The sequence below is a fragment of the Sphaeramia orbicularis genome, chromosome 1 (genome assembly GCF_902148855.1).
Source record: "Sphaeramia orbicularis chromosome 1, fSphaOr1.1, whole genome shotgun sequence".
Classification (NCBI taxonomy): Eukaryota; Metazoa; Chordata; class Actinopteri; order Kurtiformes; family Apogonidae; genus Sphaeramia; species Sphaeramia orbicularis.
The window spans coordinates 55,306,906-55,334,087 of NC_043957.1; the positions used below are offsets into that span (position 1 = coordinate 55,306,906).

Sequence of the window (27,182 nt, forward strand, 5' to 3'; positions counted from 1 at the left end):
GGATTGGACCCTTTGGCGGGCCGGATTTGGCCCCCAGGCCACATGTTTGACACCTGTGCTGTAGAGCCTTTATTACACTGTTTATGCAGTATCTGTTCACAAAATAAATATAGAAAGCATATAAGGAGAACATTCAAAAAGCTTAAAAACAACTTGACCAGGACATCCATTCATGACCAAATGAATTAATGAGACCTGTGAAGTCATTGTATTAGTTAAGACATTTGATGAGAACCAACCAAGAAAGATCCCAGGCAGGTCTGTGTCAGCACCAGGAGGCTCCCAGTCCTTCTTCAGATCATGCATTGTCCTCAGATGTCCAATGTGTCCAGCTGTAATTCTTGCTCAGACTGCTCCAACTTGTCTGCATATGGCCAGATTTGTCTATGCCAGGGGTGGGCAACCTGTGGCTCCCAAGTAACATTTGGATCTTGGGCCCTTTTCAAGTGGCTCCATGTGGCTTTGTCAAAAAATATACAAAAATCTTACTTTTTTCCACATTTTTGCTATTATTGTAACAACCTTAAAGTCATTCTGATGTTATGCTGTTGTAAAAATGTAGTGCACTTCAACTGCACTGCAAATTTAAAATAGAAATAGTAGTAAAAGTAGACTATATATATCTTGATATTATGACACTGAAGGTATTCATCTGTATACTTCATTGCAAAGAAAGCTTTCACATACCAGTCAGTTTTTGCTGCACAACAGAATAATGACAAATGTCACCATTTTCTTTAGTGTAATTCTGTAAATGGACTGTAACTTTGAATTATTCTAAATTTTAAAAATTTCAAATTTATTTATTTATATAGCGCCAAATCATAACAAAAGTTATCTCATGACACTTTACATATAGAGTTGGTCAAAACCAGACTCTAAGCCAATTTACAGAAACCCAACAGAATCCTCCAGGAGCAAACACTTGTGACTGGTGACAGTGGTGAGGAAAAACTTCCCTTTAACAGCAGAAACCTGGAGCAGACCCAGACTACTGAAGGATGGCCGTCTGCCTTGACCAGTTGGAGTTAGAGAGAGAGAGTAAAGGAAGAGAAAAAAGAGAGAGCGATAGAGATAGAGAGAGACTGGGGGAGAGGGGGAGAAAGAGGGAAGTAGGGGGGAGACACATGGATGCAGTTGACGCACAGATAACTAAACTAGAACATCTGTGGAACTATATAATAAACACTATCATAACTATATGGATAAGTGAGTGATAACAATGAAGGGGGAGAGAGGCAGGACCACAGCAGCAGGTTCAGAGAGGATCCTGGGAAAACCTGTGATGATCCAGGGAAAACCTGTGGAGTGATAAAGCACAGAGACTCCAGGGAAGAAGTCAAGTCATCCTAGACATATTCCATATAACTAATCTTAAAGAGCTTCTTAAACAGTCACTATTTTAAGATCAAACGTATAAGGGTATCTTTTGGCTCTAGACCACAGGTGTCAAACATGCGGCCTGGGGGCCAAGTCTGGCCCTCCAAAGGGTCCAGTCCGGCCCTTGGGATGAATTTGTGAAATGCAAAAATTACACTAAGATATTAAAAATCCTTTTAGTTCAGGTTCCACATTCAGAACAATTCAATCTGAAGTGGGCAGGATTCAGTAAAATATTATCACAGTAACATAAATAATGACAACTCTAATTTTTTCTTTTTGTAAATGTAAATATTTTGATGTATTTACACTAAAACAAAATATAATTTTGCAAAAAAATGTGGATATCCTGAACAAATATGAACAACCTGAAATGTCTTAAGAGAAGTAAAAACAATTTTAACAATTTTCTGCCTGTTACTCAATGTTTTGTGTATTTGTAGATCCACTGTGATCTGTAAGTTACAATGTACATGTGTAAATGATAAACTGAAGCATAATATTGTTAAAATTACACTTATTTTTTCAGTTTGTTCATGTTATTCACATCTTTTGAAAGGATAGTTTGTGGATGTAAACCTTTTCATTGGGAAATTTACTTTTTTCGCTCTAAAACATAGAGAAAAGTTTGGAGTTGACATTATTTATGTATTATTATGTTATCATTTTACTGGTTCGGCCCACTTCAGATCAAATTTAGCTGAATGTGGCCCCTGAACTAAAATGACACCCCTGCTCTAGACAGTTTTGTTTTTCTATTTCTGTTCTAAAATGGCTCTTAAGATAGCAAAGATGTTAATGCAAGATCTGAACAGGCCCTTCGCTGGGGATGTTGACAACAAATGATCAGCAGACTTATCAGGATACTGCTTCAAATAATTACAATTATCATTTTCATGAAAGGATTTGTGTAGCAAGAAAAGGGCCTCAACATTTTTAAACAGTTTATTGTGTGCTGCCGAATGGAAGGAGGAAGTGTGTAAAGTGCTGGTGTCCAATCAAACATCTCTAGAGTATGGCTGGGAGATATCGTATATACTGTACCTGTGATGAGCACAGGCTCATTTGCCAGATATTTATTTTGCAAGAGTTCCTTTTAATAGAGGTTACATTGTATAGTGTTCTGTGTCACTGATGTTCACCTTTACTGCTGTTCTCCAGGTGCCTACAGAGAGAGTGAACATACTGTATGATACTGAAAACTCAGACATCATCAATTGATATGTAAATTTTAGCAAAATAACCCAGATATAAATATTAAAAGATTAATTTAATACATAAATTGAACTATTGTTAAAAGTTATGATGCAATGTTATTTTGCTTTTCTGTTTTTTCTACAGTTGCTGGTCAATTGTAGCTCACATCTCTATGTAGAAATATTTTTGTAATCAAATGTCTTCTTTCATTCTCAATGTGAGAAAGATTTGGATTCAGATTTCATATAGCTGTACTGGACTCAATACTGGACTTTGAGTTGTGTCTGATATTTCTATGGAGTACATTCAGAAGGATACTGCTCCAGATGTTTGTTATGGACTGGAGAAAAATATTTCTTACCATCCACCAGGTCTTAGAGTCAACTTTAAGGCTAATATACAATTAAAAGGGAACATCTTCTACTTCTTGTATTTAGCATGTGGCTGAAACACAACTTAAACTACATCCATTTAAATATGGATCAAATGTAACCATAGTTTAGGTGAAGGATTCCACGAAAAGAAGCTATACACAAACAAAATGTTGTCTTTCAGGAAAATGCAGCATTATTTTTATGGCGTGCATTTACATGAACTTGTTCTGACAGCAGGAAGGAGTATTTAAATGTTGAAATGTAATCTGCACACAACAGCATATGAAATGTACCATTAGTCACAAATATTTAACAACTCCTCAGTAAAACTGCAGGTAATTTGAAGATGATCATGTTCATAATCTACTGTACAGGCCTAAACGTACTGACAAGGAAATTGCAACAATGCAGGTTCAGGTCATTTTATTCATACCCATAAGTACATGTGTCTTGCAGTGATTTCTCATTCACACACATTGTTTAACAGTTCCTCATTCAAACATAAATGACCAGCATGCATGTTAAGAATCTCATTTTAACATGCCACCTGTTTTGATCAATACATCCTCACTGGAAAAATAAAACCTCACCGGAAAAGGAGAATGCAAGTGGAATGAAAAACCAGCCACTGACAGTTGAGCTTTCATGGTGATGACCTAGTGTTTAAAAACCTTGGTATTTCTGTACCAAGGAGGCAGCAGCAAGCAGAACTCTGGAAGTTCGATCTGTTGTTTCTGTTTTCTGCTGTATCTTTGCATATGCAAAAATATACCTGCCTTAACCCCGATTCAGTGACTTTTGTGTTTTTGCTTCAAATTGTGTCCAAGTGCTAGAAAACTTCCAGGACAGTTCAGTACTTCAGAGGGATACTTGTCAAGTGGGTTTGTGGATTTTATATTGAAAGGCCAGTAAAGTGTTTCTAAGAGCCTGCCGAGTCATGAGACATCTTTGGATGTTCAGCAGGAAAGTAGTGGTCTTTGGTTTGGAGCTCACAGCTTCCATTTCCTCCTAAAAGACCTGGATATAAATTGGCCTGTCTGTGGTGGAAATGTGATCGAATAAAGAGAAAGAAACAAAGTGAAATTTGTCTTTATTTTTTGACTTCTGTGTAGAAAGACTGAAATCTGTGTTAGTGACAGTCAAGAGACTGCTAAGGAATCAGTGAGTGGCACATCACTGTTCAGGGTTTAAATGACTCGAAACAGAGAATTGCCAGTTAGGGTGTATTCACACCTACTTCGTATGGTCTGTTTAAGAGTGTGTGTGTGTGTGTGTGAATACAAACATGCAAACTCTGATTCGAATCAAACACACTATGGGCTGGTTCACTCATGATGTGAATATAACTAGGCCATAAGGCACAGGTGTCAAACATGCAGCCCGGGGGCCAAATCTGGCCCGCCGAAGGGTCCAGTCTGGCCCCTGTAATGAATTTGTGAAATGCAAAAATTACACTAAGATATTAACAGTCCAGGTTCCACATACAGACTAATTCAACCTCCAGTGGGCAGGACCAGTAAAATACTATCATAATAACATAGAAATAATGACAACTCCAAATGTTTCTCTTTGCAAATGTAAATGTGTTTATGTATTTCCACTAAAACAAAGTATAAATTCACAAAAAATGTGAATAACCTGAACAAATATGAACAACCTGATATGTCTTAAGTGACGTAAACAATTTTAACAACATTCTGCCTGATACTAAATATTTTGTGTATTTGTAGATCCACTGTGATCTGTAGGTTCTAATGTACATGTGTAAATGATAAACGGAGGCAGAATATTGTTAAAATTACACTTATTTTTTCAGTTTGTTCATGTTATTCACATCTTTTGAAAGGATAGTTTGTAGATGTAAACCTTTTCATAATGTAAATTAACTTTTTTTGCTCTAAAACATAGAGAAAAGTTTGGAGTTGACATTATTTATATACTATTATGCCATTATTTTACTGGTCTGGCCCACTGGAGATCAAATTGGACTGAATGCGGCCCCTGAACTAAAACACCCTACCATAAGGTGAACCATGAAAAGTGGCTAGAAAATCATTTTCGTTCCCATGTCTGGGCACTACTTTTTAAATGCATTTTTGTTTAGACTGTACCCTCATGGACTTTGGGTTAAAAGTTCTCCGCAATATATCCTGCAGTTTTTTGTCACAAGCCATAAATCTATCTATCTATCTATCTATCTATCTATCTATCTATCTATAGATATATATATATAAAATTTTAGACAAGTCTTGAAGAATTATTACCATGAAATGTGAATTTAGACCATGAAATCTTGGAAATTTGTGGTAAAAAGCTTCTTCTACTAATTTCACAAATTAGTAGAACCATGAGCCTTTTTGTGCTTGATGAGCCACCGTAGCCGCTGGAGTACCCCAGTACGTATTAAATGCCAGATCAAAGAGCCAATCGGAGAAGAGCCCTTCTAGCCAATCAGAGGCAGGAAAAGCGGTCCCTTCTCTGACTCTCCTCCGTCCAGCTGGTCCAACCTACGATCATAGAAGACTGACGTGTCTGTGCAGAAAGACGTGAACTTCTCCAGTTTCGTGGTAAGTTCGATTTAAAAGTGTCAGTTTATGGATGAAAAGTGCATGAGGACATGCCTGTTGAGTTCAGCTGAAGGAACCTCTTGGCTGACAGATGGAACATTTCCAGATGAACTCACAACTCCTTCTGTACTTTCGATTTCTACAGGCTTCACTGAACGTGACGGCAATATTTTTGTGTGCTTATGCCTTGATAAATTTCTAAAAGGATTGAAATCTGAAAAAAAGTTGCCAGATACTTTCAGCCTTTCCTTTTTGAGGGGTTCGTCTGAGAATTCTGATTTTATTCTGATTTTGAGAGAAAAATGTGCGACAAAAATACATGTGGTCTGAATGTAAAATCTTCCACCTGATGAGTAATAAATACCTAATAATAATAAATCCTTCATAAACAAACGTCAATTTCTCATTAAAACATCTTATTTTTTAAATTAGAACTAGTTAGTATATTAAATTATGTCATGTGAACTCCAAGGTGCTGTATTATTTCACCATTTTGCATCCAATTTTACTTGTGATTAAAAAAGTTAAAATTTTACAAAAATATTTGCAGATGTCAATGTAGTGACAAATCTGGGAGAGATGTAGATTTTTATCTTTGTTATATAATGATGTCTTGATTTTATGATGTCTGCACCCACATTCATCCCTTTTGTACAAAGCTGTTAAAGACAGTGGATGAATTCCACATCATGAAAGCCATGTTACTAGTGTGGTGGAAATTTGACTGAATAAGGGAGACCGACAAAGAGAAATGTGTTTTTGCATATTTATTTAACTTCTGCACAGAAGGACCAAGACCAGCAAAATGACAGTCAGCGTACAACTGAGGTATCGATGCTAAGTACATCACTATCAGAGTATTATATGCACAGAAACAAAGAATACGAAGTACAGAAAAAAACATTATTACAAACATCAGTTCATTCATAATGTTAAGGCACAGGTGTCAAACATGCGGCCCGGGGGCCAAATCCGGCCTGCCAAAGGGTCCAGTCTGGCCCTTTGGATGAATTTGTGAAATGCAAAAATTACACTAAGATATTACCAATCCTTTTAGTTCAGGTTCCACATTCAGAACAATTCAATCTCAAATGGGCAGGACTAGTAAAATACTATCATAAGAACATATAAATAATGACAACTTCAAATGTTTCTCTTTGTAAATATAAATATTTTCATGTATTTACACCACAGGTGTCAAACATGTGGCCCGGGGACCAAAACCGGCCGCCAAAGGTTCCAATCCAGCCCGCGGGATGAATTTGCAAAGTGCAAGTTAGGGCATGAAACTCAAAAGATAATATCATAATAACCTATAAATAATGACAACACCATTTTTTTTCCCTCTTCGTTTTAGTGCAAAAAACATTAAATTATGAAAATGTTTACATTAATAAACTATCCTTTAACAATAAAATGTGAACAACCTGAACAAATATGAACAACCTGAAATGTCTAAAGAGAATTAAGTGCAATTTTGATAATATTCTGCTTGTTACTAAATGTTTTGTGCCTTTGTAGATCTGATCTGTAATGGATATGTATAAATGATAAATCAAGGGATAATACTGATAAGATTGTACTTAAATTTCTTAACAATTTTTTTTTTTTTTCAGGTTATTCACACCCTTTTTGTTTGAATAGTTTGTAAATGTAAATATTGGCATAATTGAATGTCATTTTTTTTGCACTAAACCAATTTGGACTTGTCATTATGTATTGGGTATTTATTGGCTTTTTTTTTTTTTTTTTTTTACTGGTCCGACCCATTTCAGATTAAATTGGGCTGAATGTGGCCCCCGGAAGAAAAGCAGTTTGACACGCCTGATTTACACTAAAACAAAGTATAATTTTACAAAAAAAAAAAAATAGGTGAATAACCTGAAATGTCTTAAGCGACGTAAGAACAATTTTAACAATATTCTGCCTGATACTAAATGTTTTGTGTATTTGCAGGTCCACTGTGATCTGTAGGTTATAATGTACATGTGGAAATGATAAACTGAGGCATAATATTGTTAAATTACACTTATTTTTTTCAGTTTCTTCATGTTATTCACATCTTTTGAAAGGGTAGTTTGTAGATGTAAACTTCTTCATAAAGTAAATTTACTTTTTTCGCTCTAAAACATAGAGAAAAGTTTGGAGTTAACATTATTTATATATTATTATGTTATTATTTTACTGGGTCGGCCCACTTCAGATCAAATTTAGCTGAATGTGGAACTGAACTAAAATGAGTGTGACACCCCTGTGTTAAGGGTTCAAGTGAGGTTCAACAGGAGATCGAGTCGGTCAGTGGCTCCTACACATGAGTAGTGAAGTTCAGCTGAGTATTAATAGTAGCTGTGTGATGCACTGAATAACAACTCTAGTATAGTTGTATACTGTGTAAAGAACCGATGATTTTCCATGTTGTCTCTGCAACCAGCACTGAGGTAGACTTCAGTTTGATAAAATGTCTCAATAAATAAACAGAATGTGCAGGGTGCAGGTTAGGCCTTCATGTGATAAACTTGGCAAAATGCTCTGTTGGAAAAAGGTTACTTACAGCTTGTATGTTCTCATTCAAGGCTGCATTCCATTGCTTGTACCATGGGTTGTTCCTGTTGTTTTCTCTGTTAGATAGATGGATAAACCTCAACCTGACCCTAGCAGCTGTTGTTTTGTCTTGTCCACCACTTCCCTGCATAAATGTACCACATGAGGTTATTCTTTGCTTGATTATTCAGCTTTAAAAAGTACTTTAAATGGTCATCCCTAATCCCCATATGAGTGGTTACTATACTATACTGCAATATTTAGTATCACTCCAATACCAAGTAAATACAGGGACAGCATCGCCGATAACAATATTTTTTAATAATTAAGATGGATACATCATCACGTTGCTAAATCTGAATGCATTTTCATGACCTTTAACCCTTTCATGCATACTGGTCACTACAGTGGACAGCTATTCTACAGCTTTTTTCTTCTATATTCATGGATTTTGTTGTTTTTGTCGAGGTTTTTTTTTTTTCCACACATATCTTTATTAAAGTTTTAAGACACTACATATCTTTTCTGACATGAATTGGTAACAGTATGTAGATCTCTCCTGAGCATGAACTCCCAGAATCCCAAGCCCTCCCCATAGTTTTCACACAATTTATCAGTAAATACATGTTTCTGTGCATCAAAAATTAAATGTGTGGTGTCCAGCTAAGTGGACATTTTTGCAACTTCATGAAAAATAGGTTCATAAGAATTTTTTTTTCATTATTATTTTTTTATGTTTTTTTTTTTTTTTTTTTTTAATTTTTAAAATTATTTTTATTGTATTTTATTTTTTTAAATTTATTTTTCAGAAGAAAATTTTCAATCGCATTGTTTTTTTTGGGTTTTTTTTCATGCCTAAAGAAAAATAAAAACACTCAGGAAAAAATTTTGATTAAGGTTCTCATAATTCGTGCATGAAAGGGTTAAAGGAGTCGCATGTAGGATTGTGGCTAAAACTGATACTGCAGTCACACTCAAAATACTGCAGAGCAGGGGTCACCGACCTTTTATCGTCTGTGAGCTACTTTTACATAATGAAGTTGCGGGAGAGCTACTCTAATTTAGCAACATTTATTTACATACCTAATTTTCATACATACACATATTTTGTATAATACGTTTGTAACATTGCCGGTTTTATTATTTTATTTATTTATATTTCTTTGTTTTAACATTTACAATACTTAAAGGTGCGGGAGACTTTTGTGACCAATTTTTCATCAAATCTGTTAAACCTCAGTCATAGCCGAAATGTCACAAATCTGTAAGTCTTTCTGTGATTACTCACCTGAATCTCTTGCATTACGGTACACAATTTCTTAGTGCCATCCACCGTAAACTAACCATATGTTTACAAACAGAGCCAATAGGTAACTCGGGCATCTTTGGAATTTTGTGGGAAACGGCGGGAGCTCCCTTCTCTCTATGCATACTCCTCCAGCCGTATCTGCGTTTCAGACATTTCCGCGTCGTGTTTCATCCATATAATATCATATGCTCGCACTTCTGCTGCCACTGTCAGTTGGCTGCACAAACCTCCTTTTCCCACAATGCACATTGCGACAACATTCCAAAGATGCCCGAGTTTCCTCCCGACTCTTTTTGTAAACATATGGTTTGTTTATGGTGGATGGCACTTCGAAATTGTTCACCATAATGCAAGAGATTCAGGTGAGTAACCACAGACAGACTTACAGATTCGTGATACTTAGGAAATGACTGAGGTTTTACAGATTTGATGAAAAATTGGTCACGAAACTCTCCCTCACCTTTAAAAAGTGTTAATATGAAGCTATTATTTTACTTTTATTAAGAAAATCAAAAGTAGAAAAAAAACAAATACAAGCATTTGCTGCTGTATTCCCAAACATTTTAATACTATGTCAAAAATTATGAAATGGAGCAATCCTGCATATTTTTATAGAATTATTAAAAACAAATAATACACACCGGTATGTGCAATTTTTAATACTTAGAAATTCTGAAAAGGAATGTTGTCACTCACACAATAAAACTTCACTATCATGTGCTGCTGTATTTCTGAAGGATTTGACCTGTTCTAAATTCACATATGTTGTCAAAACATAGTCAAAAACAGAACAACTTTGTGCACATAAATCCACCATCCCCCTGTCACTTCTACAGAGTCATCACACTGGAGTCAAACACACAGGCAGATGTTCAGGTCCGACTCCAGCTGTCTGAGTGCATGTGCAGATAGCGCACACATCAGCAATGGGACTCCTGTTTTTTTGGAACATTTCGCCCGGAGGCGGGGTTACGTCCTGCGTCACTGATGTGTTGGATGCGGGTTCTTGTGTTCGTGTGGTGTCATAATCCAGTTATCCCCTAACACATAGAACATAACCCTGCCCCTGGGCGAAAGACGTATGACAAAATGCCCCCAAAATAGGAGTCCCCATCTGCGATAGTGGACCAAATCTTCTGTTTCTGGTCCTGATCGGAATACTGATTCCACCACCGCGGTCATAGCCTCTTTAATTCTACCTCCATCAGTGAAGGGCTGTTTGTGCTGGTCCAGGATGTGAACCACTTTAATGATACCTCAGCTGAAGTGTTGGCCTTGGTCAGTTTAGTGAATATCAAATCAAATTTTATTTATATAGCACCAAATCATAACAAAAGTTATCTCATGACACTTTACATATTGAGTGGGTTGAAACCAGACTCTAAATATATGTACTGTACTGAATATGGACTGTTGTTTTTGGCATTTCGTTTTTCTCTTTTATCTTAACTTTACGGAGGCTGATTCCCACTGGAAAATCTCCAGAAAAGTTGCTGTGAACTTTGGTGAAATTCCACTCCACGTTGCATCTTTTACTGACTGCCAGGCTCCGCCCACAGATCAGACACACACACTTGTCTTTCACTTTTGTCAAACAGAAGTCTGTGTCTCATTGTTGGTGAAAATAACTCCCTGACTATACGCGGCCCACATCGTTGCGGGGCTAAACCCACTTCCTGCCTGGCATGTGGCTCTTCCTGCTCCCCCTGGGCCCGCCCCTCTCCAATGACAGACAGCAAACCAGCACTAAAGTTTGATTGACAGCTAGTTGACTGTTTCATCTCGGGGGGGGGGGCGGCAGGACACTTGTAATTTTGATTGGGTGGAAATTTAGACCTGTTCAACCAAATGACAAATCAACTTTGTGTTCTCATATTATTGACCCTTGGCAGCTACCAGTAGATTGCGAGCAACATGTTGGAGACACCTGGACTAGTTCTATATGTAGAACAGGCCTGCGGGCGACTCACGTGGTCCATGCAGGCGACCTGGTGCCAGAGGGCACCGTGTTGGTGACCCCTGCTGTAGAGCATGGTATCCCCCCCCCCCCCCCCCCCCAGACTAGGGGTTGCCAGATCCAGCACGAGCGTCTACTACAAGAAGTTACAATGGCAAGCAAAGAGTCCTACACTGATATGAATAAAGGCCTGGTCTCTTCACCCGGGGTGAGACCGCAGCACGGGCTGTGGGAGACCACGGGAGAGCCGACTTCGTTTTTCAAATTCTTCTCCGCTTTCAGCCGTCTCCATGTTTTAAAAGCATCTCCTATTCATATCCTTGTTTTGTTTCTGATTTTGTAACAAAGTATTTGGGAATTGTAAGAGGCCTTTTAGGTTTAGTAACATCAGACATCTGTGATCAGAAATGTAACCATGGGCTCATGGACAGACTTTGCTGGTACACGCTTGTTTGTTTGCCTTCCTGGGACAGCTGAGTCACGTGATATTACAACATCAAATCACAAAAAGTGATTTAATGAGTGAGTGATTAGTGAGTGATTTAAAATAAATAAATAAATGAATTAGAAGCACTCGGAGAGCGCAGACCTCCGCCAAGGCTGATCAGTGCCCCCCCCCCCCGTGGGCCCCCCCACGCCAAGGATGTTATGTTTTTGCCAGGGTTTGTTTGTCTGTCTGTCTGTTTGTCTGTCCGTTAGTGTGCAACATAACTCAAAAAGTTATGGACAGATTTTGATGAAATTTTCTGGTCTGCGCCCCCCCTGTGGGCCCCCCCACCCCCGATCACCACTAAAATTTAATAATTTCTTCCTTATCCCATTTCCAACAAACCCTGAAAATTTAATCAAAATCTGTCCATAACTTTTTGAGTTATGTTGCACACTAAAGGACAGACAAACAAACAGACAAACAAACAAACCCTGGCAAAAACATAACCTCCTTGGCGGAGGTAATAAATGAAAAAAAAAATTGAAAGATTTGATGGCGTGAAGCTTTGGACCATTTCCTGTGGTCCAAAGCCAGGTGTGCCTGCCTGGCTGGAGCGTAAACTGTTAAACTGGTTTCACTTCTACACATAGACACAGACAGCAGAGAAACTGAAACTAAAATATCCATCTCATTACCCTGGTATCGATCAATATCAGTACCAACATTGATATCGATACTTGGTTCGATCCACCCACCACTATCCCATACATGATCTGTGGTAGAAATACAGTTGAGCTACATAAAACAACATAAAATGGGTGATACATTAATTACATTTAACCTCTTAAGACCCAGGAAATGTCAGCAAAGTACAAGCTTTTTTTGTTTTTTTTTTTTTTTTTTTTTTTTTTATTGAACAAGTGCCTATATTGGAAACACCATGATGCAACAGTTTTTTCAGATGCAGTTTTTAAAATTTTTATGGAATGTCCTTTGTGGTGGACAGTTTTCTTTTTTTTTTTTTTTTGTATAAAGTTGTGAAACTTGTCCACAAATGTGGACAGAAAACACACAGCTGGGTCTTAGGAGGTTAAATGTGTGAAATTACTTGCATGTATTGTTGCACTTTTTACTGGTTGTTCATTTAGATATGATGTAACCAGTGGAGCAGTGAAACCCTCAAAGTTTCATTTCCTTTGCAGAAAAGCTCCCCTACTCTCTTCCTGCTGCAGCATGAATACTTTCATACTTGAAGACGTATCCCTTAAATGCTGCAGTCTAAATAGTTAGAACGTTATTGTATTTTATGTGCCTTAGCTTTAATTCTTTACACTTTTTATGTTATTTTCAGGTACCGCAGCATTTCCATGGATCTCCAAACTTCTCTCAAAACTGCACTGCGGAAGAAGTATCACAATCTGAATAATGGCAGCCACCCGTTACTTCCTTCAAGGTTCTGCTATCGGACATTTGAAGACGATGACAAAACGCTGTGTTACCAGGAATTTAGGTATTTTGATCATTCTGACAGTCAGAGTTGGATGGTCTATGACACCATTCCGCTTGTGGAGGTTTTATCTTGCGACTGCAAACATGACACCAGCAAGAGAACAGTCATGACTTTAGGGGTGTATGGAATAGGGAAAACCACTGCAGTTCAGCAGTGTGTTCTAGACTGGGCTGAAGACAAAGCCTACCCTGACATCCAGCTTCTGTTCCCTCTCAAATTCTGGGAGTTATATTTGCTGGGGTCTGATTGTAAAATGAATTTAATTGAACTACTGCTGATGTTTTACCCAGAGCTGAAGGAACTCCACATTTCCAGTTTGAATGAAAAAAATGTGTGGTTTATCTTTGATGGACTGGATGAATATCGTTACTGTTTAAACTTCTCCTGTCCAAAAGTCAGTGATGTGTCACAAAGAACCACTGTGAATAGCCTGGTGACTAATCTAATCAGGGGAAACTTGCTTCCCAAAGCTCACATCTGGCTGACGACGCGACATGCAACAGCAACACAAATCCCTCATCCCCATATACTCAGATACACTGAGATACAAGGGTTTGATGACAAACAGAAGGAGCTTCACATCAGGGATATTGTCAACAATGATCAACTTGCCAACAGAGTTATTGACCATGTGAAAATATCAAGGAGTCTGGACTTCCTGTGCCAGATACCATCCATGTGTACCATCATGGCAACCGTTCTGAAGGATCATCTGGAAGAAACAGAAGATGACTTTGAAATCAGTCCCATGAGTCTTACCCAGATTTTCTCCAATCTCATCAGAACATTCAACTTTGATATTGCCCATAAGATGAAAGAGATAGCAGAATCTCATTTGTGGATGGATGGACTTTTGTTTGAAGATGATCTTATGGATCATTACATAACTCTTGATGAGTTGTCTGCCTTTTCCCAAGAGTATCCACTTGTGTTGAGAGAAGAGAAGGGGCTGCGTGACGTCTCAGTGTTCCACTTTGGTCACATATGCATTTGTGAGTTCCTGAATGGATTACGTGAAGTGGAGAACACTCAATTCCATCCTGTTGCAAGGCGGTCGAAGTATTATAAACACCTGGTGGACACAGCGATGGGCCTGGAAAATGGTTTAAATGATGTCCACCTTCGCTTCATCTTTGGCCTGATAAAGGAGCGTAGGTTACTGGAAGCCTCAAATCCACTGTTTTACTACATGAAGATGATGATCTTGGACAACATTCTGACATATAAAGCTGTGCGCTTGTTTCACTGTCTAAGAGAGTTTGACAGCCAGGCTTTATTGAATGAAGTCACATGTTATATGAAGACACGTTCATCTCCAATCCCTGGCTTCTCATCAGATCGGTGGGAATTAATCAGTCAAATGACCGCTAACTTTGAAGGCATGCGCCACAAGTTTGAGATGGAAGTGTGCACAAGATGTGATGAAAGGCTCCTCAGACAACTCCCAGCTCTTCTGAAATCCATAAAAGCCATGTAAGTTCGAATTTCCTTTATTTTCGGTGTGTACAGGGTGTCCCATAAGTCTCCATACATAGGAAAAATAAACGTTTCTTGACATAAACCATTTTTATTTCTATAATATGCTCTATATGACTGCCATTTTGTCGGGAACACATTTCAATGCATGTCCTCCACTGCTGAAGAACTATAAAGAAGAAATATAAAGAAATCCATGTTAGAACCATATGTATTATGTCTCCTATGTATGGAGACTTATGGGACACCCTGTAGAAATGGAGTATAAGTTGTATGTCATAATTATGTTTTCACTAGTGTGTATAATCACATGACATTGAGAATAGCTGTATTGAATGAATGAAATCTTTATTTTGAACATGTAGACAGTGAAATCAAAACAAAAATAAACCAACAAAATATAAGTACTGATACATAAATAACTGATAAGCAAACAAACAAATTATTGTTATTATTATTATTATTATTATTATTAATAATAATAATAATAATAATAATAATAATAATAATAATAAAACAAATGAAATTAAATTATACATGCTCAAAAAGGAGTTGGAAGAAGTAAAACTTATGTGCTCCTATCCCCAATTTCTATTCCTTATGATCACTACATAGGAATTATTATTTTGTATGAATATAATAATGATAATAATAATGATAATGATAATGATAATAATAATAATGATACTACTACTACTACTACTACTACTACTGCTACTACTACTACTACTACTACTACTACTACTACTACTACTACTACTAATAATAATAATAATAATAATAATAATAATAATAGTAGTAGTAGTATAACAATATCACACATCCTTTTTCCTATATCCACTAATATGATAATACCCATTTACAACTTATCCTACCAGATATTAATAAAAACTAAAAAAAACAAAACAAAAAAAGCCCCAAAAACAAAATCTTAAATTAAATCTTTCTCAGATTTAGTGACAACTTGTTTTTGTCAAACCAGTTTTTTGATTTTGATGAATTCTGAAGTGATAGTGTCCAGAAGTTGCCGTAAATTGTCACTTGAACCGATTACATTTGTGTCATCAGCAAATAAAATGAATTTGAATATTTGTGATCTCTTACATATATCATTGATGTACATGATAAACAATTTCAGACCCAACACTGACCTCTGTGGAACCCCACACACGATGTCTTTAATCTTTTTGTTTTATTTTGTCTACCAGGGGAAATGGTTCTAGTCTGCCACAGTGTGGCCATGTCAGGTTTTTCTTTTCTCTGGAATCCAGTGTTAAGGCAACGATTCTGGCTAAAAGATGCAAGATTCCAATCCTTGCCATGTCATAAGAGCTGCAGCGATCAATTATTTTTTGTAATCGATTAATCTATTGATTGTTTTTTTTTTTTAATTCGATTAAACGATTTTTCATATTCCTTTATTATCATTCAAACATGTTAAAAACAACACGGAGGAATGAGAAGTGTCTCCTAGGACCAGTGTACATATACACGTACATAATACATATTAAATAGTGTAAAAATGATGAATTGCAGCAATAAGTGGTGGCTTATATTATATTAAGAGGTTGATTTCATAACCTCTACCTCTGCTACTGTAGATTTAAAAGTATTTTTTGAAAAAGGGGCAGAAAATACAAGATTGCTCTTGTTTCTGCTCCTTTTCGTTCATGAAGTGTTCGGTCTGCTGACATGTGGAAGCAGAATTTCTTTTGTGAATGAAATAAACAAAAAACAAAAATATCTGCTGACTGATCTGCTATTTATATTCTCAGCCTCTACAAACCCACTAAATTCAGATTCTAACCATTAAATGAAGTTTTGCTTCAGGAAAAAAAAAACTGTTAGTAATGGCAAGTACTGTTATAGTGAAAAGTGATGGATATGTTTTGTATTTTCAACCATCCTATGCTTATAATTTGTCCTGCATATATTGCTACTGTTCATATCATTGTAGGCTGAGGTTCTCAAACCTGACAGACAAGTGTTGTCCAGCGCTGGCTGCAGTTCTAAGTACAAAAGAGTCGTACCTGAGGGAGCTCGACCTGGGATGCAACTGCATTGGTGACAGTGGGGTGGAGAAGCTGGTGCAGGGGCTGACCAATCCAAACTGCAAGCTGAAAACACTGAGGTTACAGGGCTGTGGACTGACCTCACCTGCCTGCCGACACCTGGCTACCGCACTGAGACGATCCCAGAGGCTGAGAGAGCTAGACCTCAGTGCGAATGAAATAGGAGATGATGGATTGAAACATCTTTCAAGTGGTTTGGAATCTCCTGAGTGCCAATTAGAAACCCTCAAGTAAGTTTACTGAATACCTGATCACCTAAATACTAGTGCTAAATGGTAAATCCTATTTTCTTCATCAGAATAATTCAAACTGCAGTCTAACATCTGGTATTATAGCAAGCAACCTCAGAATGTTCAAAGAATGATAATAAAGTTTAAAAAAAAGAGTGGACAATAAGAAAATGAAAAGAAAATACATTTCTATTTTTTTTTTTTTTTTTTTTTTTGACCCACTGCAAGAAAATATTTTTCCTTGCTGCAAATGTTAGAATATTATACAGTCTTTTGCCGGCTGCTGTTTTCACATATTTACTTGGAAGACCCAGGATCAAGGATATGGGGTCCATTTCTATATTAGTTTGAAAAATTGTCTCCATTTCACATACAATTTTAGCCCAATATTTTTGCAGTTTACAACAAGACCAGAAACGAGTTAAGATTCCCACATCAGTTTTACACTTAAGACACAAAGGGGAAAGAGTGGTTGAAGAGATGTTTGCAGTGAAGGGATATATGTAACCTGTGTAAAATTGAAGTTGTATTCCTCTTGTCTGAGTGCAAATTGAAATCTTTTTTTTGCCAAAGACCAAATGGTATCCCATGTTTCTTCATCAGTGGTCACAGACAGCTCCTTCTCCCACACACCTCTGACCCCCTGTGTGTTAGTAATAGATAAACCATGGGTGTCCAACTCATTTTAGTTCAGGGGCCACTTTCACCCTAATATGATCTGAAGTGGGCCGGACCAGTCAGATAATAACAGTGAAAAAAGTACAATTACATTTTGATAATGTTTACATCTACAGCGTTTCATTAAAAATCTGAATAACATGAACAACTTGAAATGTCGTAAGAAAAACAAGTGCAATTTTAACAATATTCTGCCTCAGGTTATCAGTTTATCAGTTTACACATGTGCGTTACCACTTAGATTATTATTGCAAATACACCAAACATATAGTGCCAGCTATACTATTGGTAAAATTGCATTTATTTCTCTTAAGACATTTCAGGTTGTTCATAGTTGTTCAGGTTATTCGCATTTTTTGTAAAAGAATAGTTTGTTAATGTAAACATTTTCATGTAATTTTATTTTTTTCACTAAAACAAAGATAAGATCTGCAGTTGTCATTATTTATAAGTTATTGTGATACTATTTTACTGATCTGACCCAATTGAGATCTGTATGTAGAACCTGAATTAAAATTATTTTGACACCATTGATTGTTACTATCTTCAATGTAATTTTTGCATTTTACTAATTCATCCTATGGGCCGGATTGGACCCTTTGGCGGGCCAGATTTGGCCCCCGGGCCGCATGTTTGACACCTGTGACATAAACAATTAAGTACACAGTAAAATGAGCTCAGAGACACTTTTGAATGTTGTTGAAACAGCATTTTCTCAACATCAGATGTTTCAGGGTGGACAATAGGGGTTGTGCTATGAGTGATATAATGCCTTGTTTGCAAAAAGCGAAAGGAATCTTGTTTGATCAATTTGTAACTGTTAGTAAACTGTTCAAATGACATAAGCTTATCATCTGAGAAAGGGTCACCCTGGGGGAAATGCAGGATTATTTATTATTGGAGTGAACATGGATGTTATATTTGATCTTCCCTGAAGACGGCATACAATGAATCCCATTTTACACATTTTCTGCCCAGTGAGATGTGTTCTGTGGAGTAGTTTGTATTGTAGAAGATACATTTCTAACCACAACGCTCCAAATAGGTACATATTAATCTGTTCTGTTCTGTGTCTCTGTTTTCACTGTAGACTGTCACAGTGCAACATTGAGGGACAAGGCTGCTATTATCTGTCCTCAGCTCTGCAGAAAAACTCCACTCACCTCAAATGGTTGGATCTGAGCATCAACACGATAGGCGACGAGGCTGCCAATGACCTTTTTGCGAAGTTTGATATCTCAAAGCTGACAAAACTGGAGTGAGTGACGCAAATATAATGCTCATTGGCATTAAATACACAGCGGTCATTTGATAACAGTTTGTATCATCACTTGTTCACATGTGCACCTCTTTTGGGCAGGATGTACCACTGTGGCCTTACGGTGTTGAGCTGTGAAAATATCGGGGAAGCCCTAAAGGTAGAAAGCAGCAATCTGGTCGAATTTAATTTGAGCAACAATAACTTGGCAGATGCAGGATTTGAGAAGATCTGTGAAGGTATGGTGGCATGGAGCAGGCTGGAAAAATTCAAGTAAGTTTAAGCAATAATCCTTTAAACCAGGGGTGTCAAACTCATTTTAGTTCAGGGGCCACACTGAACCAGTACATATTATAACATATGTAACATAAAAATATATAAATAATGCCGACTCCAAACTTTTCTTTGTGTTTTAGAGCGAAAAAAGTAAATTTACATTATGAAAAGGTTTACATCTACAGACTATCCTTTCAAATGATGTGAATAACATGAACAAACTGAAAAAATAAGTGTAATTTTAACAGTGTTCTGCCTCAGTTTATCATTTACACATGTACATTGTAACTTATGGATCACAGTGGATCTACAAACACACAAAACATTTAGTAACAGGCAGAATCTTGTTAGAATTGTACTTACTTCTCTTAAGACATTTCAGGTTGTTTGTATTTGTTCAGGTTATTCAAATTTTTTTGCAAAATTATGGTTTGTTTTAATGTAAATACATGAAAATATTTACATTTACAAAGAAACATTTGAAGTTGTCATTATTTTTATGTTATTCTGATAGTATTTGACTGGTCCTGCCCACTTGAGATTGAATTGGTCTGAATGTGGAATCTGAACTAAAAGGATTGTTAATATCTTCAGTGTAATTTTTGCATTTCACAAATTTATCCCAAGGGCCAGACTGGACCCATTGGCGGGCCGGATTTGGCCCCCGGGCCGCATGTTTGACACCTGTGCTTTAAACATTCAGCAAATGAAATAACTGAATATCCTTGGATCTCATTTTTATTTCTTTGTTCCTTTTCTCTTAACAAGTTTGTCTAGATGTGGAATCACGAGTGAGGGTTGCCGCTACATATCAAAGGTCCTTGCTTGCATCTCACAGCTGTACAGTCAAGAATTTCTTCCCAAAACATGCTGGCAGGCTGTAGAGCTGACAGACCTTGACCTCAGCATAAACTGCCTCACAGACAAGGGAGTCAAAGAACTTTCAACAGGACTGAAGAATCCTTACAGCCATCTTAAAACTCTCAAGTGAGTCTTTTTGGATATACAAGACACTTTTGTCTTCAGAAATAGCATGCAGTTGGGGATGTAGCGATCTGAAAATTTCATATCACAGTTATTGTGACCAAAATTATCACAGTTATCATTATTGTCGCAGTATTGTTGAAATTGTGCTCAAAATGTTCAAAAAGTACTTATACACACACTGAAATAATTTAACCAAGTTGTATTTTGAGAAAAAAAACAAACAAACAAAAAAAACCAAATAAAACTAGAAAAACACAAAACTAGAGTACAGACCTCCACTGAAGCAGATCAGTACCCCCCTCCCCACGGTCGCCACCAAAATGTAATCATTTGTTTCTTGTGCCAGTATCAACATTTCCTGAAAACTTGATCAAAATCTGTCCATAACTTTTTGAGTTATCTTGCTAACAGCCAAACAAACAGACAAACCCAGATGAAACAAGCGTTCAGAGAATGCAAAACCTCCACCAAGCACCCCGAATGGTGTGCATGTGTGGATCGACCATTTCTTCAAGGTTGTTCCATACAACAGAAAAAGTTGAAGCTTGGTACCAGTCATATGTATGTCAAATTATATTAAATTCTAATCAGTATTCTTAAGTTATAATGAAAAATGTGTCGTAAATGGGATTTTCAGTGTTAAATTGAAATGTCTCCAGAGTCCACATTCCACAGTGGATGTGGACAATTTTGTGCCAGATACAAGATATTGTTAGAAGCTACAGGTGGATCAAATTGGAGGCTAATCGGAGTCATTTTGAATTTTTTTATGAATTTTCGAAAATTGCTCAGTGATGAGAGGTAGGAAAATCTGAGATTTTGTGACCTTGCTGTGAACCTGAACTGTGGCCTACTTGGCCCAAAATTTAATGGGTTGGTCCCAGGGCCGAGGCCTATCTGTGGGGAAGATTTGGTGAAGATGGTTGGAATAGTTTTCCCGTAAAGTTGCTATAAAAACAAACAAACAAACAAACATGCAAAAAAAAACACAAAGCAAAGTGATCACAATACCTCCTGGCAGAGGTAATAATAATTGGCACAATGTACTTTTCGTTGGCAGAAACATTCAAATATTAACCCTTAGTGGTCTGAGCCTATTTTGGCCGTTTTTAGGTACTTTTGATTTTGCCTTTATATACTATATACAGAAATGTTTACTATACCCATATTTGGTATCTTTTTTTTCAGCACAACTTCATCTACATCATCTGTCTATTATTTTTTTCACTTTCTCCTTCTATAAAAATATAAAAGGCCAAAAAATACACAAAAAATATAAAATCCAATTTGAAAAATGTATATGCTTTATTGCATAAATAACACACAGATGCTTACTGAACCTTTTCAGAGACTTTAAAAGTGAATATTGGTTCCAAATATTATATATATATATATATATATATATATATATATATATATATATATATATATATATATATATATAAAATCAAAATTGTAATAAATTAAAACTATACTCAAATATTTGACATAAAAGCATAGGTTTGCATAGGATTTTTTCCCCTAAAAGTGCAGTAATCAAACACAGTTATCATGATAATTAGAATTTAAACAGTAATAGTAACAGTCTGCAATTTTACCGTGGTTTATTGTTATACTGGTAATCGTTACACCCCTACATGTAGTAATAGCAGTTTGTTTCCTTTCAGCCTGAGTTACTGCAGTCTGACTCATGACTGTTGTACAGAGTTAGCATCCGCACTTGCATCGTATGAAAGCACCGTCAGTGAGCTGGACCTGTCTGGTAACAAGATTCAGGATAAAGGAGTCAGGACTCTCTGCCTGGCACTCACAAGCACCCAGTGTAAACTTGAAAAACTACTGTGAGTTTATAAGACTCCCCGGAGCATTCTTCTAATAATAAGCTAATTACTGGGCTGCACTGGATCTTTTTTTCTGATTTGTCTCCATTTCTTACCAGACTTAGGAGCTGTGGCTTCAGCTCAAGGAGCATCGACTTTTTCACGACTGCCCTGAAGTCAAACCGTCGCCTGACAGAACTGCACATCATGGGAAACAATCTGAACGACCAGGGAATCAACGTGCTGATGGAAATGACGCAGAATGAGAAATACATGTTAAAGTCAATAGAGTGAGTACACCCCCTTAAGGTTCCTATGCTTAATAGCCCACAGGATAGTCTTGTCCAAATTCTACGTTCTCTGCCCAATTGTAACACAAAATACAACTGTAAAGCAGTATGTTTATATATAAACACAACATGAAAAAGTTTAATGCCATAACAGAGGAAAGACTGTTGAGTGAATGATATGAAACTGAAAATGAAGTGTTTTATTAAATCTCCTGAATTTAAAAATTAAACTAAAAACTTAACTTTTACCTCAGAATGGAAATTTACAGACTTTTGTGACAGGTTTTATTTTCTAAGCTTGGGAGAAAAGTAAAAGAAATGTAGAATAATGCTGCGTTTCTACTACATAGAAGTGGCTCAGCTCGACTCGACTCGGGTACCAGGTCCTATTCCTGGAGACCGTTTCCATCACAGGATACTACTGACTTTACAGTACCTGGACGTCATAGCGATGCGGCGCATTACTTCCGTGTCGTCTGCTCAGAGTTGCTGATAAACTCAGTCATTTTGTGTTGTCTCATCAAACTCATGCTAAATTTTTATGTCTGAACCTCCTCGACAAACCATGGTGTAGTTTTATGGTCTGTCATCATGTGGATTAACCTACTGCTATATTTACTGTAAACTTCCACATCTGTTTTTTGTAAAACGGCGGGTCACAGAGACGACTGTCTGACTAATCAGTGGTCTGCAGTGTTTACACATCACGTTTTAGTATCTGGTCCCCAGTCTTGGAACCTCGGTGAAGGTGATACCAAAAAACTAGTACCAGGTACCAGATTCCAGGTTCTTTTCATAATGGAAACGCAAAAAAGTCGAGTCGAGCCGATACCACGTAGTGTAAAGGAATAGAATTTAAGCTATATAGTTTTGGTGTTGACCTATGAAGATCTGGCACACATGACAGTGGAAAAAAACAATAGAAACAATCATTTAGGCAATGTCCAGATGACAATGCTGGTGGTATTTTTCTTTTGCAGATTCTAAAAGTTTCGCGTCCATACAGGTATAGTTTCAAGAAATATCTGCATCCAGGTGGAATTGGGAAAACTGGGCTAACATGGTGTAATACATGTGCCACACCTGTATGTGGTGCTGTACACAAACATAGACAGAGCCATGAGCATGCACATGAGTAGTTAGCAGAGTAGTTTATTAGCAGCACCTGCAGCGCAAACACAACTTTGTAATCTTTTGTTGTTGTTGTTACTGGTTGTTATGTCCAGGGTTTTCTTCTTCTGGTCATGTGGTACTATGGCATCATTGTTTCCAAAAAGTGGGGTTTTGCTGACCCATATGGCAATGCAAGAGTGGTGTTGTAAGATTGTTCTGCTCTGGGACCCGTTTTCCAAAAATACCGTTTCAAGGCACCGACAGTGCCAGTGTCATGTGGACAAAAGGCTGAAACAATATTAAACTTTTGCGAATTTACATAATTTCGTTGTCATGTGCACAGGGCATTATACAGTCACGGGAAAAAATATTCGATCAAAAGTCATCTAAAACAATGGTTATGCAATCAAGTACTAACTCCTGTGTGTATCATGTGACTAAAACAGATAGAAAAGAAAACATGGAATGCCTAAAGCGCTCTTTTGGTCAGTACAATGCCATAGCTATTGATGGAAGAACTGAAGTGATTTTGGTTATTATCAAGAAAACTATGGAAAATGGTTAGATATCAGCTCTGAAATTAAACTCTTATGAGCTATTTTTATTGTTATCATTATGTTTGTCCAAACAAATGTACCTTTAACGCTACCAGGTGTTAAAATGAACAAGAAATTGAAGAAAACAAGGGTGGTCTAATAATTTTTTCCCCGACTGTATATAAGCCTGTCACCAGTGACGTGCACTGAACTTCATGGCTGGTGAGGCACTGACTCTTTGGGAGTCAGATCTACAAATGTATGAACCCAAAACAGTTTCTTATTCACCATTTGATTGGCAACAATTAATAGGTTATGCCTCATATCTCATATCATCATTCTTTACACATACATATGTGATGCACATTTCATTTAAGGTCAAAATTATGTTGGATATGTACTCTTCCATTTTGAGATTAACCCATAAAGACCCAAACATCCACTGGCAGACCAAATCATTTACTGATATAAAAAGTTAAATACCTGTTGTATGTAAAATGCAGTTTGTCATCTTTTCAAGGTCATCAAATATGATCCGTTTGGACGTTCAGAGGTTCCGTAGTGAACGTGGAAACACCATCATGTTCTACAACATTGAGTCATCAGTAAAACCCTGGAGTTTGATCACCTGTTCATTACTAGTTCCATGTCATTTTCAGTAACTATTTTTTTGTATTTATGAGTTAGCTGCATCAAATCTGTCCTGTGCAGTTTGGTTTACAAAACCTAAAAAGCAAAGAGAAATCCAGTTTCTGTTTCTGCACTGCAGTGTTCAGTATCACTAAATGGCTTTTCTGCATTAGAGGTTCAATATGTGTTTCATAAAATACTGTTTAGCTTATATTATAGTGTACCATAACTGAAAATCACGTCATTAATCACAGATACTTCAGTGAATTAAAATTCATTCATGTGATCAGCTGCCATGTAATAATCCTAATACTAATAATACTCTTACCTTTCAGTGTGTCAACAGACTGAGCACAGAGAGGGAGAAGATATTCCAAGACAGACAAGAAATATATACATTTAACCATAATGGGACTTCAAGGTGTGGCATGATCTGTCACCATTTTTGTAGTGGGAAATCTGCAATAAATTTGTCATTTTATTCCTAATTCTTATTAATTCTTTTTTTTTTACTATGGTTGCACCCTATTGCTGAACTCTGTGTTCGACATGCTTGTTTGTCATTTAGTTAATTCAAGTATGTATGTTCATGTTCATTGTCATACATGGAGCAGCAATATGTAATGGTTAAAGAGTTACCTGTTTCCCAGTATATTTTTACCCCTTGTTAGCTTTTTTCCTCATGCAATATCCCTTATTACGAAAATAATGCACAAGTTACAGTTCTGTATTCCAAGTCTTAAGTATTTATCAGTGTACACAAACTAAAAGTTTACTTTCACAGTAAATACTGTGTTGTGCTACTAAATGATGTTTTTGAATTAAACTTACTGCTCCATAAACGTGTGTGTTGTATTTTAGATTAAGCACATTCACAGTATTTTTTTATTCTTGGATTTACATGGACTATAAAGAGATGAAAAACTAATCTGAAAGGAACTAAATCTGTCAGGAGTGGAGTAAAAGGTGCAATATTTGCTTCTGATGTGCAGAGTTAAAGTAAAAAAAAAAAAAAAAAAAACTGGGGAAAATGGAAATACCAAAACACAAGTGCCTTAAATTTGTACATAGGTGTAGAATTTGGTAGAAGGTCAACCTCCACTTTTAGAAATGTCTGTCCCCTAGTAAAAACAAGAAAGAAGCAGACAATTTATATTTTTAAAAACACTGGTTTAATAATAATGAAATACTAAAATGTCCAGTACTTGTACTTATTGGCCAGTAAAATACTCTTAATGGGTGGATTTGGTGATGTTTTCCTACCTAATCCCTGATTAGAAACCTGTCCAGATCACCACAATACGCTTTTACTTTAACCATGGACACTGGAATGAGTGAATAAATCTGATCCTTGATGGAGATGAAGGGACTGTTCTCTGTTACAGATAACTTTTGAAAGACATAAATTGTCTCTCATTCTTTAATTTTAATGGTAATTTTTCATGTTTGGATGTAAATCTGACCATCTGCTTGCATTCTCTTCAAAATCAATATGTAGTATAAGGACATATGAACAGAAGGACATATGTAGAATAAGGAAACTAAAGACATGATCATTGATTTTAGACACAACAATGGCCACAGAGTGAGTGTGATCCATGGTGAAGATGATCAGATTGTGGATTCATACAAATATCTTGACACTATTTTTGACTGTAAGCTCAGGTTTGATGCCAACACTGAATCTGTGGTGAAGAGGGGCCAACAGAGAATCCATCTGATGAGGAGACTGAACTCTTTTAATGTCAGCGAGAAGATTTTAAGGAACTTTTATTGTTCATTTATTGAAAGCCTTTTAATGTTTTCTTTTATCTGTTGGTTCAATATTTTAACCCTCTGGTATCCCGTCCAGCAAGGCCCTTACTAAGCACCAAGTGTGCCTTTTTGGCACACTTGTGGAATAATGTCAAAAAAAATTTCATACTGTTTTTTTTTTAATTCTTTTACACTTTTTTCTATTTCGTCAACTTGAGCCGTAAATAAAAATACCAAATACTCAATAATTGTCACATTTTTTAACCCTTTAAATGCCATGTTTGTAATGCAAACAAACCATTTTTTTGGATGCAAAAATCACAAAAAAGAATTTTTTTTCAATATACTACATAAAAAGTGGATTGCATCTTATTTGATTTTTGCAGCCTGGCGTATGTCAGTGATTAACTCCAACATCGGTTCATTTGCATTATTATTTTTGGCCCTAGGTCAAATGTTCAAAAATACTAGCATCTGTCACCAAGTGTACCAAAAAGGCACACCTATAAATCAAACTATTAAATATTCCATATTGATTTATTTTTCTGCTCTAATTTGATTTTATTTTTGTAAATCAAGGTCAGCCCTAATCATACAGATCAAATGGAAGAAATAGTGTGTTTTAGGCACTTGGAGACAGATGCTAGTCTTGTAATTTTCTTTTGTTTACAATGTGCAAATTTTAGTTGGTGACCAGAATTTTAAAGATCATGCAAAAATGAACAACTTTTGAATTCTAACCTTATTTAAATTGTGAAAAATAATATGAAGTTTTTTAGCACAAAGTGCAAAGTGT

At 36.6% G+C, this 27,182-nt stretch overlaps 1 protein-coding gene and 1 long non-coding RNA gene across 3 annotated transcripts; both read left to right on the top strand.

Annotated features, from left to right (window-relative positions):
• The first annotated feature begins 1,236 nt into the window (after positions 1-1,236).
• Positions 1,237-3,738, top strand: LOC115425227 (uncharacterized). Its single transcript, XR_003936209.1, has 2 exons — positions 1,237-1,446; positions 2,122-3,738. It is a non-coding gene; the product is annotated as an uncharacterized LOC115425227 (long non-coding RNA).
• Positions 3,739-5,434: 1,696 nt separating this feature from the next.
• Positions 5,435-25,463, top strand: LOC115424828 (NACHT, LRR and PYD domains-containing protein 14-like). 2 transcript variants are annotated; one of them, XM_030142237.1, is made up of 9 exons: positions 5,435-5,518; positions 13,107-14,738; positions 16,699-17,043; positions 18,812-18,979; positions 19,082-19,252; positions 20,024-20,242; positions 21,910-22,083; positions 22,182-22,352; positions 24,967-25,463. In XM_030142237.1, exons 2-9 carry the CDS (start codon positions 13,123-13,125, stop codon positions 24,980-24,982), a joined length of 2,880 nt encoding a protein of 959 aa, XP_029998097.1. In that variant the 5' UTR covers positions 5,435-5,518; positions 13,107-13,122; the 3' UTR covers positions 24,983-25,463. The 2 variants fall into 2 exon arrangements, with proteins under 2 accessions (XP_029998097.1, XP_029998100.1); XM_030142240.1 differs by lacking the exon at positions 5,435-5,518 and having other exon boundaries at positions 12,992-14,738.
• Positions 25,464-27,182: the final 1,719 nt, after the last annotated feature.